The sequence below is a fragment of the Papio anubis genome, chromosome 17 (genome assembly GCF_008728515.1).
Source record: "Papio anubis isolate 15944 chromosome 17, Panubis1.0, whole genome shotgun sequence".
NCBI lineage: Eukaryota > Metazoa > Chordata > Mammalia > Primates > Cercopithecidae > Papio > Papio anubis.
This window is the reverse complement of record NC_044992.1, coordinates 68,153,077-68,170,692: the sequence shown is the minus strand read 5'-3', so window position 1 is coordinate 68,170,692 and position 17,616 is coordinate 68,153,077. Positions and strand designations below refer to the sequence as shown.

The window sequence follows — 17,616 nt, the reverse complement described above, 5'->3', positions numbered from 1 at the left end:
CTACTGTCAGAGGCACTGGAAACAGAGAACTCCATCTTGAATAGGAGCTGGGTGAAATGAAGCTGAGACTTACTGGGCTGTATTCCCGGACAGTTAAGGCATTCTAAGTCACAGGATGAGATAGGAGGTTGGTACAAGATACAGGTCATAAAGACCTTGCTGATAAAACAGGTTGCAGTAAAGAAGCCCGCCAAAACCAAAACCACAATGGCAGTAAGAGTGACCTCTGGTCGTCCTCACTGCTACACTCCCACCAGCACCATGACAGTTTACAAATGCCATGGCAACCTTATGAAGTTACCCTATATGGTCTAAAAATGGGAGGCATAAATAATCCACCCCTTGTTTAGGATATAATCAAGAAATAACCATAAAAATGGGAAACCAGTAGCCCTCAGGGCTGCTCTGTGGAGTAGCCTTTTTGTTTGTTTGTTTGAGACAGAGTCTCGCTCTGTCACCCAGGCTGCAGTGGTGCTGTAACCTCCGCCTCCCGGGTTCAAGCCATTCTCCTGCTTCAGCCTCCTGAGTAGCTGGATTACAGGTGCACGCCACCACGCCTGGCTAATTTTTGTATTTTTAGTAGTGATAGGGTTTCACCATGTTGGCCAGGCTGGTGTTGAACTCCTGACCTCAAGTGATCTGCCTGCCTCAGCCTCCCAAAGTGCTAGGATTACAGGCCTGAGCCACCATGCCCGGCCAAGTAGCCATTCTTTTATTCCTTTACTTTTCTAATAAACTTGCTTTCACTTTATAGACTCACCCCAAATTCTTTCTTGCTCAAGATCCAAGAACCCTCTTTTGGGACCTGGATCAGGACTCCTCTCTGGTAACACTATCACTGTTCCCATTTTACGGATAAGGAAACAGTAGCACTGGGAAATTCGGTAACTTGCCCAAATTCACATAACCAGTAACGGCAGGGTCAGACTTTGCTCCCAGCCTGTAGAATCCATGCTTTTACCACTAATGAATAAGGTGACCTTATGTATAAGGACTTTTGTTTTGGGGGAGGAAGGGAGAAGGAAGAAGATTTTCATGTGTTTGTAGGGGTGGTTGGGGACAAAATCAGAAATGAGGTTGAAAGGAGGAACAGTGGGCACCTGCTCTGCCATTTGAGCCACTTCATGGCAGGAAGAGTGAGGGTGGGAGGCTGCAGAGCTGATGTGTGGAAGATGAAGGCTCCGGGCTCTAGCAGGGCTATATTGGGCCTGGATGCCACCCAGTGTATAGTGAGGGCCATTCTTTATAGCTCCTCGCTCCGCCGCAGGCCACCAAGTCGCCTTCACACCTGACTGGACACTGCTTCCCCAACAGCAGCTTCATGGCAGATAGGGATGCCAGGGCAGCTGGCCAGTGGCCAAGAGGCTGGAGTGAAATACAATGAGAGGCCATGTGCCTAAGCACATGTAAAGTACACTGTGCAGCCAACCCAGAAATAACTGGGGAGACTTCAGAGAATGCATCAGAATTCCTGAATGAGCCGGCAAGGGCTCAGAGCTGTTGAGACTGAAATGTGGATGTTACTGTGATCTCATTTGCACTCGTTGCTGGTGAGAGCTAGGACATTTGAGTTTTACCTACCGTGGAATTATTATGCAGCCATTATACCAGGCTAGTGCAGACCTCTATTTATTGACATGGAAAGAGTCACAGTCTAGTGACCCTTTACAAACAGGAAGGCAGAAGTCCCCAGCGCTTTTCAGGGACCCAGGCTCTGATACAAAGGGAGAATTCAGTCAACTGGCCTATTGCGTTGGGGTGGTCACTGACGGGGTTTAAGACATGGTATCTGAAACCCACAGTAATAGAAAACAGTCTTTGGGCTGGTCGCAGTGGCTCACGCCTATAATCCCAACACTTTGGTTGGCCAAGGCAGGAGGATCGCTTGAGCCCAGGAGTGCAAGACCAGCCTGAGCAACATAGGGAGACCTCCATCTCTATCAATAAAAAATGAAAAATGAAAAGCATCCAGGTGTGGTGGCACATGCCTGTGGCCCCAGCTGGATGGGAGGCTGAGATGGGAGGATTGCTGGGGCCCGTGAGATTGAGGCTATGCAGTCAGCCATGATTGCATCACTGCCCTCCAGCCTGGGTGACAGAGCAAGATCTTGTCTCAAAAAAATAAATACATAAAAATAAAGAAAACAGTCTTTAGAATATTGAGGTTAATTTCTCCACCCAGAAAGCAATCTTTAATTGTATTAATAAGAACACAAAAGAAGGTAGGTAGTATCCCAAGCAGCTGACTGCTTACATTTGGAACGGTGACAGCAGTGGCATCACAGGAAGCACATCTGTATGTCAGGCACTGTTAGCGGCCAGTCTCTTCCTCCATCTGATGAACCTAGGCTCTGTTCAGCTGCTGGGCAAGGGTCTGCTTCAGCAGGGGCAAGCCCCTTCCTAGCCCCCAAGGGCAAATCTTCATTCATCTGTACCAGACATGGTCAGTCTATTCCCTTCGCTGGAAATTGTTTTGGGAAAGGGTCTCCGATGCAATTCTGGCCAAGTTTGGGAAAGTTTTCCTGCTTTTAAAAACAACAGCCTTTTTTCTGGCTTTGGGACACTGTGAAGAAGTGATGCTGGGCCTGCTGGAGCCATCTTGCATCTGCAAGGCTTCCACTAAGTAGAAGCTGAAGGACTGCAATGGCAGAGTAGAGAAAAGAAAGAACATGAGTCCTCGGTGATGCTGCTGACCTGCAGAAGCCGCCAGTCCCGACACCCCCGAACTTCAGACCTCTTGTTTTGATTCAGAGACACATTTGTACATTTCATATATATATATACACACACACACACACACACACACATACACGTATGGTTTTTTTTTCTTTTTTTGAGACAGAGCTTTGCTCTTGTCACCCAGGCTGGAATGCAGTGGCATGATCTCGGCTCACTGCAATCTCCCTCCACCTCCTGGGTTCTTGTGATTCTCCTACCTCAGCCTCCCAAGTAGCTGGAATTACAGGCGTGCACCACCACGCCCAGCTAATTTTCGTATTTTTAGTAGAGACAGCATTTCACCATTCTGGCCAGGCTAGTCTTGAACTGCTGACCTCAGGTAACTCGCCCACCTCAGCCTCCCAAAGTGCTGGGATCGCAAACATGAGCCACCACAGCCGGTTGCATTTTCACATTCTTAAATGCAGTATGTGTCTTGCAAGCAATGGCATCTCAGTTTGAGTGAATTACAAAATGTGAGATTTTAGGCCGGGCACAGTGGCTCACGCCTGTAATCCCAGCACTTTGGGAGGCTGAGACGGGCGGATCACGAGGTCAGGAGATCGAGACCATCCTGGCTAACATGGTGAAACCCCGTCTCTACTAAAAATGCAAAAAAAAGAAAATTGGCCGGGTATGGTGGGGGGAGCCTGTAGTCCCAGCTACTCTGGAGGCTGAGGCAGGAGAATGGCTTGAACTCGGGAGGCGGAGCTTGCAATGAGCGGAGATCGCACCACTGCACTCTAGCCTGGGTGACAGAGCGAGACTCCATCTCAAAAAAAAAAAAAAAAAAAAAAAGTGAGATTTAAAAAAGAAATCTTATTAAGTCATTTTAAGTTGGGTGTTCTATTTCAGTCAAATCATCCTAAATGATATCTTTTAAAAATAATTCTTCCCAGAAGAATGGATCATGGCAGAATACAGAAAATGAGCTGATGTGTGCAAGCGTCCTTTCTGAAGTAACAACAGCTATGTGTATATGAAATGTTTACTCTGTGGTAGGTACTCTGGAAGCACCTTTTATTCACTGTCTCATCTGATTCTCATGACAGCCCTGTCATTATCACCGCCCCCCCCCTTCCCATTTCGCAGCTGAGGAAGTCAAGGTGCAGAAAGGTTAAAGGAATTCATAAGTGAAGCACTGAGATCTGAACTCAAACAATCCAGCTAAAAACTCATGGTCTCAGCCACCATGCTGTGTTGCCTTAAAAAATTACACTATGACAGTGGAACGTTTTTGCTTAACTCCAGAGACTTTAATTCACCCACCTAGAAAACCTGTCATGAAAACATAGAGGATTTTTTTCCTGAGAGTTCTTAGGACCATGAAACAGTGTTGCAAATCCTGTTCAGAAATCTGGGACCATGCAGATGACCAGGCAGATGGAAGAAAAGTAAAAATATAAAAATAAAAAACAAAACCTGGGATCAATGCTTTCAAGTTTCACCTAGCTTTAACTTTCTGGAGGAGGAGAAATACGACACAGACCCTATGCATTGAGAATAGATGGCGTTGGAGTTGTGGATTGTCTGTGCTTGCCAAACAGCTTCCAGGAAGAAAAGCAATGCATTTGACTTCCCTGCTTGGCAGAGCCACTGCCTCTAGAGTATTACTCAAAAACTGATTTTTTTAAAATAAAAATAAATGAATTTGTAGACGATATAATGTTCCATGGATCTCTTCTGTTATTTCCTGGGCATGTCTCTCCATGCCCAGAAACCTTGCCTTCTCACAGCTGTTGCATAACCTTTGCTTGTGGTGGTGTTTGTTCCTGTTGCCTTGAAAGTCCCTTCGCTGCATTCTCTTCTCTGCTCAGCAAATTCCAGCTTCTACTTAAATACCTCCTCTGCGAAGTTTTGACTGCGATGCTGCAACAATTCCCGAGCTGTTTCCTCGTGGCACCTTCCTGGTGGCAGGTGGATTAGCACATTGTCTGCAACCCAGGACGACCTGGAGGAAAGTCCCAGCTCTACTGATTCTAACTGAGTAACCTTGGCAAAAGTCACCTCACTTCTCTCTGAGTCTTATTTTCTCATCTGTAAAATGAGGAGGAGGTCCTCATCATCCAAACATCACGGGACTTCTTTAGGTCAGTGCTTCGGAGCACTTAGCACAGCGCCTGGCACAAGGTAAGCACTTGATAAATGGGAGTTCGTGTTATTTCAGCATACTTTGAATACTCATCCCACTGTTTTATGATGATTTGTTTGCATGTCTGGCTTTTCTGCTAGATGATGAGTAAAACAAGCATCAATCTTCATTCTTGTTTTGTTTCTAACTCTAAATCATCTTTATTCTGGTGTAACTTACATACAATACAGTATAACCATTCACAATGTATGGTTCATTAGTCCAATAAGTGTATAGACCCATGTAACCACAATCCCAGTTAAGATTTAGAACATTTTTGTCACCTCAAAAGCACCTTCTTAGGTGGGGTGCAGCACTTCGGGAGGCCGAGGCCGGTGGATCACCTGAGGTCAGGAGTCCAAGACCAGCCTGGCCAACGTGGTGAAACCCCGTCTCTACTAAAAATACAAAAAATTAGCCAGGCATGGTGGTGGGCACCTGTAATCCCAGCTACTTAGGAGGCTGAGGCAGGAGAATTGCTTGAACCCAGGAGGTGAGGTTGCAGTGAGCCAAGATTGCACCATTGCACTCCAGCTTAGGTGACAAGAGCAAAACTCCGTCTCAAAAACAACAACAACAACAAAAACCTTCTAGGCCGGGCACGGCGGTTCATGCCTGTAATCCTAGCACTTTGGGAGGCCGAGGCAGGCGGATCACTTGAGGTCAGGAGTTCAAGACCAGCCTGGCCAATATGATGAAACCCTGTCTCAACTAAAAATACAAAAATTAGCTGGGCGTGGTGGTGCATGCCAATAATCCCTGCTACTGAGGAGGTGAAGGTTGTAGTGAGTTGAGATTGCACCACTGCACTCCAGCCTGGTCGACAAAGTAAGACTCCATCTTACTTTGCAGTCAACAAAACAAAACTTCTTACCCTTGCAGTCAACCCCCACGATATCTAACCCTAGCCCCAGTCAACCACTAATGCCTTCTGTCACTAACAGTCGGGTTCTGCCTGTCCTAGAATTCCATGCACATGTCATCATCACACAGTAGCTGCTCTTTTGTGTCTGGCTTCTCTCAGTTTACCCATGTCGTTGGCATCAGCAGTTCATTTCCTTTTCATTGCTAAGGATTATTCTATCTTAATATATCTCAGTGTGTTTATTCCCATGTTGAGGAATATTTGCATTGTTTCCAGTTTGCAGCTATTACTAATAAAGCTGCCATGAACATCTTTGCAGTCTTTTTTGTGGATGTAAGTTTTCATTCCTCTGGGATAACTTTATAAGAAACCGCCATGCTGGTTTCCCAAGTGGTTGTAACACTTCACCAGTCCCCAGCCGTGTATGACAGGGTCACATCTTGGACAGTACTTACTATAGTCAGCCTTCAGCTTTAACCATTCTGGTGGGCAGGTAGTGGTATGTCATTGGGCTTTTGATTTGCATGTGAAACATTCTTTCTTTCCCAAAGTGCTGGTATTACAGGCGTGAGCCACCGCCCCCAGCCGCATGTTGAACATCTTTCTATGTATTTTAGCTGTATGTATATTTTTTGTTGTAGTGTCTATTAAAACCTTTGCCCGTTTTTTATTGGGCTGTCTTATTATCGAATTGTAAAAGTGCTTTATGTATTGCGGATACTAGTCCTTTCTCAGATTTTTGTTTGGCAAATATTTATTCCCGGTGTTTCCAAGAGCAGAGGTTTAATTTTGATAAAGTCTGGTGTATTAATTTTCTTTTCTGGTTAGTGCTTTTTGTATCCTGTTGAAAGGACCTTTCTTTCTCCATTGGATTACCTTTGCTGCATCTGTTTTTGGATTCCATTGATCTGTGTGTATATCCTTACGAATCTCACACTGTCTTGACCTCTGATTCTGTCTCCTCCTCACCTTAGCAAAGCCACTGTGGTCCACTTGGGTTTCCCCTCCCTAGGGCACAGTCAGGGAACTGTCTCCAGGCAGAAGCTGAGGCAGTCATGGGGTCACTGTCCTGTGTGCTGCCTGTTGTCAAGTGTCTGTTTCTTATATCTTGCCCAGTTTTCTGGTTGGTTGTGGCAGGTCTTAATCCGTTTCTGGATCCACAGTCCCTGGCACACAGCACCTCCAGACACAGTTCATTATAGTCGCTTTCGATTGGGAAAGTCAGTGGGGCTCCCAGAGAGCTTCTGGTCCATCCCCTTCATTTTACTAAACAGCTCTTTTCCTGAGGAGATCATTAGTCCTTTATGTCTTCACTCCAGCCCACCTGGGCTTGACAAATATTTATCAAATGAGGAAACCGAGGTCTGGAGAACAAAAGGTCACAGGGATAGGCAGGGTTGGGCTGGCAGAACTAGGCCACCTAGGCTGGGGCCTTCCTATAGGACCAGCTGGCAGGGCAGGGTCTGTCTCTCCTCGAGTGTCACTCCTGACACCTGACACAGGGTTTGCACATTGCAGGTTCCCAGGACACACTTGTTAAATAAATGACCAAATTAACACATTTATTTCTTTTAATGCTGAGTTCAAATGGCTTCTGCCTCTGCATATGATATTGTGTGTATGTTTGTGTATGTGTATGTTTCTGTGTGTGTGTGCATATGTATGTGTGTTTATGTGTATCTGTGTATATGTGTGTGTGTGTATCTGTATGTTATGTGTATATATGTGTATATGTCTACATGTATGTGTGTGTCTGTGCATATGGGTGTATGTCTGTATGTGTATGTGTGAATGTGTGTGTGTGTGCGTATGCATGTGTATCTGTGATTGTGTGTGTCTGTGTCTGTGTGTGTATGTGTGTGTATGTGTGTATGTGTATGTGTGTGACTGTATATGTGTATGTGTATGTATGTGTGAATGTGTGTGTGTGAATGTGTATGTATGTGTGAATGTGTATGTGTATGCATATGTCTATGTGTGAATATGTGTGTTATGTGTGTCTGTGTGTGTATGTGTGTATGTGTATGTATGTAAATGTATATGTGTATGTCTGTGTATGTGTGAATGTGTCTGTGTGTGTGAAAAGATATTATTATTGGCAATATTGACCAATGTGACAGATAATGTATGTATATGTATATGTCTATGTAATAATGATAAATGTGTATTATATTGTGTCTGTATGTATGTCTGTATGTATGTGTGTGGATATATATCTGTGTATGTCTGTGTATGTGTGTGAATGTGTGTGTCTGTGTGTGAGTGTGTATGTGTCTGTGTGTGTATGTATGTGTATGTTTGTATATGTGTATGTCTGTGCACGCATGTGTGTGTGAATGTATGTGTTTCTGTGTATCAATGTGTTTGTATGTGTGAATGTATGTGTCTCTGTGTGTGAATGTGTGTGTATGTGTGAATGTGTGTGTGTGTGTTCACATAGGGATAGGATTGGCCTCTCCTACCCAGGCTCACAGGCTGAGTCTGTTAGTAAATTTTTAAAAATTTTCTCAGCCCCCCACTACAGTCGTAATCCCCACTAGGGGGCACATGTGTCCCACAGAGAGGGTCTGTGCTCCTTAGGCACAAGGACTGGCTGCCAGCTGTCAGCGGATCCCCCTCAAACCACCTCCTTGGTCTCCATGCCCTGCACCCTCCCCCTGCAAAAACAAATCAAAACAGCCTTCCTCACCAGGCTCCCGTCTCCAGCTGGGCTGCTAGCTACCGTCCTGTCCTCTCCCCAGGGCCTGCCCCTGGCTGAAGGAGGCAACAGAGTGGCAGTGGCAGTGGCAGTGGCAGTGACTATGGGTGATGACCTCGCTGTCTGTCATCCCTGCCAGGGGCCACCATGTCCTCCCTGTGGAAGACTGGGGGATCCTAAAGGGGCAGCTGTCCTCTCCCCCTCACCTGGCAGGCAAGAACCAGCCTCTCAGGGCCCAGAGTCTGGTCTGCCCTTGAATGTGAGTTTCTGAAGACAGAACAGTGGTGATGACCCTGGCCAACACCAGCCCACCTGCAAAGGCAGGGCAGGCAGGCCCACAGCTCCATTCCTTGTGCCTTGTAGACAGGTCACAGCCAGAATTTCCTCACGGCCCCCACCTCAAGACTCGGCCCCCTCTATCCCAAGCTTTGGCATCAAATTTCCCAGGCTCAGGTCCTGGCTTCGCTGCCAGCTATGAGTGACCTTAAGCAAGTTCGGTGAACCTCACTTTCCTTATTGGATAAACGATAACCATTCCTGCTGCATAAATGAAACAGTGCGTAAAATACAGCAGCTGGCACGGTGCCTAGCACATAGTAAGCGCCCAATGCATGTTAGTGGTTATTAATCATACGGTTAGTATCTTCATTATATTAACATAAGCTTCCGTGCGAACCACTTTGATGCTCTTCTGAGGTTCACAAAGAAGCATTATCTTCTTCTAGCTCTAGGTCTTGGGCTTCTTCCCAACAGCAGAGGGGCTACGGGAGCCTGAGGAGCCAGCAGGGTTCGCTCTCTCGCCATCATGCCTGTCTCAGAGCGGGCACCGTGCCCTACCCATCTAGTGTCGGCCCAGGACCTCTGCTGTTTGCCCTTGCCCAGGACTGTCTGCGCACCCACACACACACACACAACCACACACACAACCACACACACACACACAACCGCACACTTGGAGTGGGTGGGTACTCCCCAGGGTGACAGTGGACAGCTACAGCTGTGGTGGCTACTTCCCTCACCCCCACCATACCCCCGCCACCTCATTAGTTCCCTGGTCATGCTCCAGTCTCCAGGAGAGACTGGCAGCCACCCTGAGCCTCAGTCGCAGGAGCAGCACCTCCCTGCTCCTGGCTGCTGCCCTCAGCCGCCCTGCAGCTCCAAGCAGCCTTTCCCTGTCACTCAGTCTCCCCCAGCAGAGAGATTAGCATTCACACGGAGGAAGGCACCACAGCAGGGCAGCGCCTCCCATCTTGTCAAGGAGCTAAGGTTCATTCCAGAAGCAGAGCCAGCTGGGAGTGGCCAGGTCAAGGCCCCACTGGAGGTTGGGACACGGTTCTGGGCACAGAGAGGTAGAGGTGGTCTCCAGTACAGGCTTAGAGGGGGCTTCCCCACCCCAGCAATGCCACCCTCTGCCATCCTCTAGTCTGTTGCAGAACTACTGGTCACCCAGCTCTGTGTATGTGGAGCGACAGCAGGAAGGACCACAGAGTGAGGATGTGAGGAACTCTAGCCATCCTGAATCTACCACTGTTCAGTAATTTACAGTTCAAACCGGATTGTGCCAGCTCACATATATGGGACACTTACCCAACGTGCTAAACATCTTCCACGCGTTATCTAATCAACCCTTACAACAACTCTAAGACACAGATACCAGTAGGATCTGCATCCTACAGCTAAAGAAACTGAGGCACAGAGGTGTTCAGAAACCCAGGCCACAGAGGTAGGATGTCCTGGTGGAACAAGGTTCACACCCAGGAGCTCTGACTCTGGACACCTTGCTCTCGGACTCTGTTATTTCACAGTAGCCAGCACCCTGGACCAGAAGGGACCCCACCCTTTGCCTCAGCTCTCCCTCTGTAGTTGCCCTTTATTTGCCCTCTCCCAAGCCGCTGAGCACGCCTGCTCCGATTCCCAAGCAACGGCTCTTTGCAAGGAAAGGGAGGAAAAAGGACTCAGCCAAGGGACTCAGCCTCCGTGGGGACAGTGTCGTAGTCAGGATTTAAGCAATTCCCCCATTTGGAGGTCCACCCTTGCCCTGAGCTTCACACTAACCCCTGTGATGGGAGCCAGTGGGCCGAGGAAGGGGCACCCAGGTCCCAGGAGCCTTCTGTGGGGAGCTCTAGGCTGAGAGAAGCAACTTTCTGCAGCAGAAGCTGCAAATGTACAGATTGCGCAGAGAGCCCAGGGGTGGGAGAGGCCCCGGGAATAAGAGGCGAGCGTGGGCTGGGTGTGCGGGGAAGGTGTAAACACAATCTGCTCCCACCAAAGCCAGCCTGCTCCTTGGGGGAGACAGCCCCCCCACCCAGCCTACATGGCACCCCAGCTGCCCAGGCAACCTCCAAGCCCAGGCAACTACAGCCCCTCTGGCTGCCAGCAGCCCCTTCCTCCCTCTTTCCCGCCCTTCATCTGGATGGGATCCCTGGAGCAGCCACCGCCTCTGGTGCAGGTTCTTGGAACAGGGCTGTGGAGGGGCGCTGCCCTGGGGAGGTGCATCTGGGCCATAAGCCAGCTCCATGACCTTGGCCTGACAATTCCTCACACCAGTGGAAGGAGATGGGCAACTTGGAAATGGCAGCAAGGATGAGGTGACAGGAACATGGCAAATAGATTAGAGAATAAATGCAGATAGGATCGGGTAACACAGACGGGTCCCAGGAACAGTGCCCTCTGGCCCTCAGCCTGACAGGCCTGTCACCGGGAAGGCCGATGCCTCCAAAGAGAGGGACAGGCTGACAGGAGCTGAGACAGACGGTCACAGGCTCACAGCCTGGGTCAGGCTGGCGCTGTGGCTTTGCCTCTGCAGGCTCCTTCCCTAGTGTGACTTTCCCCCTGCCTCCTGCCTGCCCTACTTTGAGAGGCTCCCACAGAACTGCCTTCGCACACATCCCAGCCAGGCTCCCCGAGGTACCAGCAGCCCCTCCCCAGCGGGGTACACCTCCTCCCCCACCCTGAGCACCTCCCCAGCGGTTCCCTCTCCTCTGTGGCATCCCTCACCCTTTCCCTTCCCTCCCTTCAGAGGCAGAGCGGCGGCTGAGGTGCTGCTGTCTAGAGAACTCCATCTCCTACTGCCTGGAAGTCAAGGGCAAGGGCCAGCCAGGCAGAGACAACACCACTGGGCTGGTAGGGGGCTGGCTGGGGAGGAGAGACGTGTGTGCACAGAGGCACGGGGGGCTTTTGAAGACTAATAGCTGTGAGATGTCTGGAGCAGCTGCCTGCAGGGTCTGCGCCTGGATCTGGGAGCAGAAGCGGAAATCTGCTTTTATCTCTGCTCAGGATCGCGCAGGATTGGAAAAAGAGAAATGGCAGAGCAGCTGGGGGCAAAGAAGGCAGCTGCCGGGACTGAGCATCAGCAAATTGACAAAAACAAGTGTCAGGGTTTTTCCTTCCCACACGCTACTGCCCGTTTGGAACACATGCGCTCGCGCACATACAGAAAACACATTCGGAGGACAAGCTGTCAGTTGCTCCCATCCAGCTGCAGGCAGACATGTCACAGATCCAACTGGCATTTCTTATTGATAATTTCAGCAGAGCAGCCAGTGACAGGATGAGCTCTGGGAACTGGGGAAAGGCAAATGACACAGAAGCAAGTGCGGCTGTGGCAAACTGACACCAGCACCTCGGACCACAAGCGGAGGCTTAACAGAATAGCTCCTGGGCTGACAGGCAGTCAGCCAGGCCAGCAAACCACCCCCAACCCGTGCAAACTGTGTTGGGTTCCAGGGGGAGGCCGCCTGCCATGGTGGGTAGGAGCGTGGGCCCTGCAGCTCCAGTGTGAGCCTGGGAGCCTCCACTTCCTAGCTAGGTGACGTTGGGCAAATTATTTAACCTCTCTCTGTGTTTTCCCATTTAGAAATTGTGGATAATAACATTACCAGGCTCTGTGGGTGACTGAGGATTAAATTACAGAATGAATGGAAGCCCTTGCTTAGTAAACGTGAGCTATCAGCTGTCCCTTGCTCCTGGGGTCTCCTCACTCCTTATTTATTCCTACTTCTTGCCTGGGCTGCTGGCTGCCCCGGAATCAGCCTGGTGGACCCAGCAAGTCCCTCACCCTAGGTTTTCTCAGGCTTAGCAGTCCCTCAAAGAAGCCTCAGGAACTCAGAGGGAAGGAAGCCCGTCCCAGAACAGTGAGCACGTCTGCTCTTTCTGCCAGGCCCGGCCAGGTCCTGCTCAGGAGCCCATACCCAGGGCCTGGGGGAAGGGGAGACTGGCATCTACCTTCTCTAGTGCTGCTTCCCCCCATTCTCCCTCTTGCTGCTGCTCCGGCTCCCACAGCATCCTCCTGGGCTAGGGGACGAACCAGGACCTGAGCTGAAACAGAAAACCAGAACAGATCAGCACTTCTCCCACACCTGGGGATGAGACTTGCATTTCAGAGTGGGTGTCCCAGAACACTGCCTCTCCCTTGGACGTCCTCTGACACTGCCCTCATGCCCCAGCACGATCACCTTGCCATCCCCAAGCCTAGAAAATATGGTCAAACCACACCTGGTTCTCTTCAAACTAACCCTTGCCCCATGGCCTGGAACACAACAGGCTCAAGGTAGCAACCAAAGGCACGAGTCCATCTGCCTGCTTTGAACCTCCGTCAGTGCCCACAAGAGCTGAACACTGCCTGCTATCCTCCCACATGGCCGGGCCTTGCCTATTTCTTCCTGCCTGTCCCCAGCCTTGCCCTCTGCCCTCCCCAGCTCCCAGCCCTGCCCTACCTGCCTGGGCCAGCTGATCCCAGTCTCTGGGCCTGAGCCCCACCTGCAGAGGTGAGGGCTTACTTCAGAGGTTCTTTCTCCCTAAACAGAGGAAAGCACTGGGTCAGGATTGAAGGGCACGACCTTCCCATGTTTCTGACTCTCCTCTTCCTCCTCCTCCCATCCCTATCAATTCACCCCAATATTCAGGGGCAGGACCACCTAAGGAATCAGTTGGCATTTAGGACAGTGTGACTGGAGAGTAGAAATGTCACCCCCACCGCCAGCCCTCCACGGCAGCCACCATCAGCAGGTGGTTCCTCGATGTCAGACCAATTTTTCCAGTTAACTGGGTCCCAGGGAGTTAATAGGCAACTGCTTCCTTCTGGCTAAGTCACGCCAGGCCTGGCCTGGCCAGATGGTCCTCAGATTTGGCCTTTTCTTTCCTGCCAGGAGGTCCAGGTCCATTTCATGTAGAAGAGACCCTGCCTGGAAGTCAGGGGCCTGAATGTCCCACATTAACCACAAATGAGATAGATGATCGGGAGCAAGCCACCTAAATCTCCCTGTCCCTCCGTTTCCACAACCATTAACCAAAGATTAAAACCACATGTCCTGCCAATCCTCTGGGGTCACTGAGCCTTCCGAGCGACTTAATATATAAGAAACCTCTGGAGAAAGCTAAAGCACAGGTCCCGAGCATGAAACAAGACAGCTGCTAGCATTTATGGAGCAATCACTCTGCACCCTCACCAAAACCTGGCAACCACTCTGTTATTAATCCTAGTTTACATATAAATAAACCGATTGTTTTTGTAAATTTCCCCCATAGTCTTTCCATTAGTAAGAGGGAAGCCAGGATTTAAATTATCCCTGCCCAACTCCAGACCTGGGCTCAATAGCGTGGACCACTTAGCATTTGAGGGCCTCCTATCAGGGGAGGCCCAGGGGTGGTCATTTTAGCTGATTTAACTAATGATATCAATCAGGCTCTATTATGATGATCCCAGCTGGCCTATCGAGTTGAGGTGTCACAGAAATGCCGCCGTTTTCTGTACAGGCCCAGGGCTTCCCATTGGGCCTCCTGATCATCAGAATCTCAGGACTCAGAATCCCAGGACTCAGATGACAGGAGACAGAAAGACTGAAGTTCTCTCGGTTGCCAGTTTCCGCATATCAAAGGGACACATTGCTGGCAGGTCCCCACTCAGACATGGATGGTCACAGTACCCGCCACCTGAGTCCTCCCTGTGTGGAGACACCCTCCTACCAGTGGGCCCTGACCCAAAGATGTCATCGGATCTTTTTTACTCTTTGTTTCACTGGGAGCAAAAAAGTCACTCTTCAGACAGGTCTCCCATGCTAGGCGAGTCCATAGGCACAGAAGGAACCGTTCATGCACTGGAACGTCATAAAGATTTGCTGATTTTTTCCAGTGTGTCATTGGGATAGGCACCCCTATCATCAAACGACACTGGGCACCCAGGGAAGGAAAAGTCTGGAAGTTCCCCCAACTTCACCCCCTAAAGACCACATGGACTCCAGCCTAGGGAAGAGTTAACTTTCTGGCCACTGGAGACAGCGTCCTGCCCGCAGGGGCTACCCAGCCAATGGCACTCAATGCTGATGATGTCATGCTCCTCCCGCGCCTTCTATTGGGGACTGGACAGCGAATCCTGCTGGAGGCTCAGGCAGCGGAGCCGAGGCGGGGCGGGGGCAGAGGAGGAGGAGGGGGAAGGGCAAGGAAAGGCGAGCAAAGCCACACAGAGCTACTCCTGCCTCATCCCTCCCTCCACTTCCCTGTGCCTTCCGACAGAAGGTGCCCCGGGGGACCGCCCCTTACTGGAGATAGAAAAACAGCGGCTTTGGTCCAGAGGAGCGGGCTGAGGGCTCCCATTCCCAATCGCAGAAAACAGACATCCAGCCTGCCCACCAGGCCGACAGGGAGCAGGGTGCCTAGGGCAAGGGCCAGGATACGGTGCACGCACAGGCGCGCAGACAGGCATACACGTGCACCCCAAGGCGTGCACAGCCGCAGCTTCCTTGGCAGCACCCTCCCTCCCCCAGCCCAGACTCCTGCCTTACCTGCCTGAGGACTGAGGGTCCGCGTCCACGCTGCTGCCCCTAGCTGCCCCATCCACGTCGCTGGGCTCTCTGTGGGAGCAAGAGTAGGCAGGAAGAGCTGTGGCTGTGCCCAGTCCCTCCCTGTCCCTCCACAGGTCCCGGCCGTATTGGGCTATGGACTGGAGGCTGCAACTAGAGCCTTTGAAGCTGTAAGTTCCCCTGCTCTGAGACTGAGCTCTCAAGGGTTCCTCAAAATGCCCTCCCAGCCCCCCTGAAGGTCCAGGCGGCCTCTGCCCACCTTCAGCTTGGTGGCAGCCCAGCCCCATGCTTCCCCCCAACCACCACCAACCGCCAGCCATAGCCCAGTCAGTTTCTCACGGTTGGACTCGGTTGGCAAATCGGCGGCGCCAGAGCATGGCCAGGGTGCTGAGCAGGAAAAGGGTGGTGCACATGGCGCAGCTGCCCCATCCCCTCCCAGACCAAGTCTGCAGAAGGCCACAGGCGAGGGGCCAAAATGGCCCCAGCCAGCTCTCAGGAGCCACTGCCGTCTGTCCTGCGGTTCCTGCTGAGGATGGATTAGGAGGCTCAAGCTGATTAGTGGGTCAGCGGCCGCGACCTTGTGAGGACTGATTAAGCTCGCTGGGCCCAGGTTCTCCCCTCCAGCGGTAGGGTCAAGGTGTGGAGTGTGGCATTGAGCACGTATTCGGAGTGTCGATCTGATGAGACTGGGCCTTGCTTGCAAGGAGCTGCCAGTCTAGACAAATGTGCTGTAAAGTACAATGACTGCAGTAGAGTGACCCAGGAGTTATTCAAGGCGCCTACAGGGCACTTTCAGAGTTGCAGGCATCAGGGCAAGGGCCTAAAGAGGAGCAAGGGCATCTGAATTTGCAGTGCGCAAGGCAGAGGAGCCCTCAGACAGAAGATGCTGCCGAAGCTACTGACATGAAAGCATGGAGCATCTGCCAGTAACTGCAAGGTGAGTGGAGGTGAAGCAATGATGTCACCGTGGAAGCATCAGGAGAGGAGGAAGAAAGGGGAGGGATATTCGAGAATGAAGCCAGAGAGATAGGGGAGACTCAACAGTGAAGGGCTGGCAGTTTTACCCTCTGGCCAATCCTCTCCAAACTTTGCTGATTACACACCCTCTTCAGTAAAAGGCAGGATTCAAGTGTGCATTCACAAAATAGATAGGGGCAGCCACTTACAAATTATAGGCTAGACTACTATACAGATTCATTCCTACACCATATGACTACATTACATTTGCAAAGGATGAGATATAAAATTTCTCCTATTTTCTTTCCACATCCCAAGGGGACCTGTTGGGCAGCCACTTGGTCACACCAACTTTGGGAAACTGTTGGGTGTGTATGTGGAGCATGGAGCCAGCCATGGCCATGCTGAGACATGGGTCTGGGAGTGATGTGAGAATCTGAACCCACCCACTCCCCTCCACCCCCTCCAAGACCCTCCAGGAGGCATTAGATTTTCCTTCCCTCAGCAAGGGGGAAGCAGTGTCAGAGGCACTGCCCCAAGGTCCCCCAGGCACCTGAACCCTGAGCTCCCAGGAAGGGCCCAGGCGGCAACTGAGGCTGGCCAGGGTGAGTTCTCCTTGCCTCCCCCGGACCTTAAAGTCAGATTTTAAGAATAAATACACGAACCATAGCGAAAGCGCAGAGCCAACCCTTAGCAATGCTCGGGCAATGGGACATCAAGTCTTGAGCGAGGACAAGGGTCACCGGGAGCCTGAGTGACATCTCTTCCTGACACTGCCAGGCCCTGTCTGGCCTCAGGCTGTCCCCAGGACTGAGCAGCCGCTGCAGGGCAGCCACCATGGGATTCTCCCCCACCTCTGGCCCAATCTCACACTGCCCTGGACAGGGCCCACCAGGAGGAAGGATTTGCTTCCCCTAGGCCCAGAATCGGGCCCTTGGTGCTGGCTGAGGTGTCCCCAGCGGCCTGCGGCTTCCTCAAGACTTTTCGACCGCCAGGTCCTCTCTGCCCTATCCGGTGCCTCTCCGGACTTCCTCCGCCACCAGCTGGGCCAGAATTCAGGGCAGCGCCTGGTTCTTGCCTGTCCGTGTCATTCATAAGCCACGGGGGACTTCTGGCCGCCGCCGCCGCCGCCGCGTGCGTGCACCAAGGGCATGGAGGTGCTGGGGGGTAGGAAAGGGAGAGCAGGCCTCTGGGGCCCGAGGTCGGAGGTGTGCTCAAGTTCCGACAGCCGGGGCGGTGGGCGGGTGGGGGGAACGGCCCGTGCTAACCCCTCAGAGCCTGGGCGACCAGAGCTGTGGGAGTGGCGCCGCGGTCCCCAGCTGCTGGCTCGGGGGCTAGGGGAGAGGCCCGGGCGAGGGGAGCCCAGCTCGGTCCGCGCGGCCGCCGGAGGGGCTCGCGTTCCCACACGGGCGGGCTGGCGGTCGGCCTTGCAGTGAAAGCTCGGGAGTGT

General features: G+C 51.4%; 2 protein-coding genes across 4 annotated transcripts in view; one reads left to right on the top strand and one right to left on the bottom strand.

The window, feature by feature from the left end:
- Nucleotides 1-17,616, top strand: part of CYGB (cytoglobin) — a 29,812-nt gene that overhangs the window by 1,012 nt on the left and 11,184 nt on the right. The window contains exon 2 of one of the 3 annotated variants that reach the window (XM_031657799.1): nt 3,618-4,848. In XM_031657799.1, coding sequence (XP_031513659.1) covers nt 4,763-4,848 — 86 coding nt within the window. In that variant the 5' untranslated portion in view covers nt 3,618-4,762. Of the gene's footprint in view, nt 1-3,515; nt 4,849-17,616 lie in introns of those variants that run through there. The other 2 variants (XM_017950996.3, XM_017950997.3) reach the window with 2 other exon arrangements.
- Nucleotides 2,160-17,417, bottom strand: PRCD (photoreceptor disc component). The gene is made up of 5 exons (XM_003913483.5): nt 15,549-17,417; nt 15,192-15,260; nt 13,128-13,208; nt 12,637-12,729; nt 2,160-2,638 (listed from the first exon to the last, which is right to left on the bottom strand). Exons 1-3 carry the CDS (start codon nt 15,620-15,622, stop codon nt 13,187-13,189), a joined length of 165 nt encoding a protein of 54 aa, XP_003913532.1. The 5' UTR covers nt 15,623-17,417; the 3' UTR covers nt 2,160-2,638; nt 12,637-12,729; nt 13,128-13,186.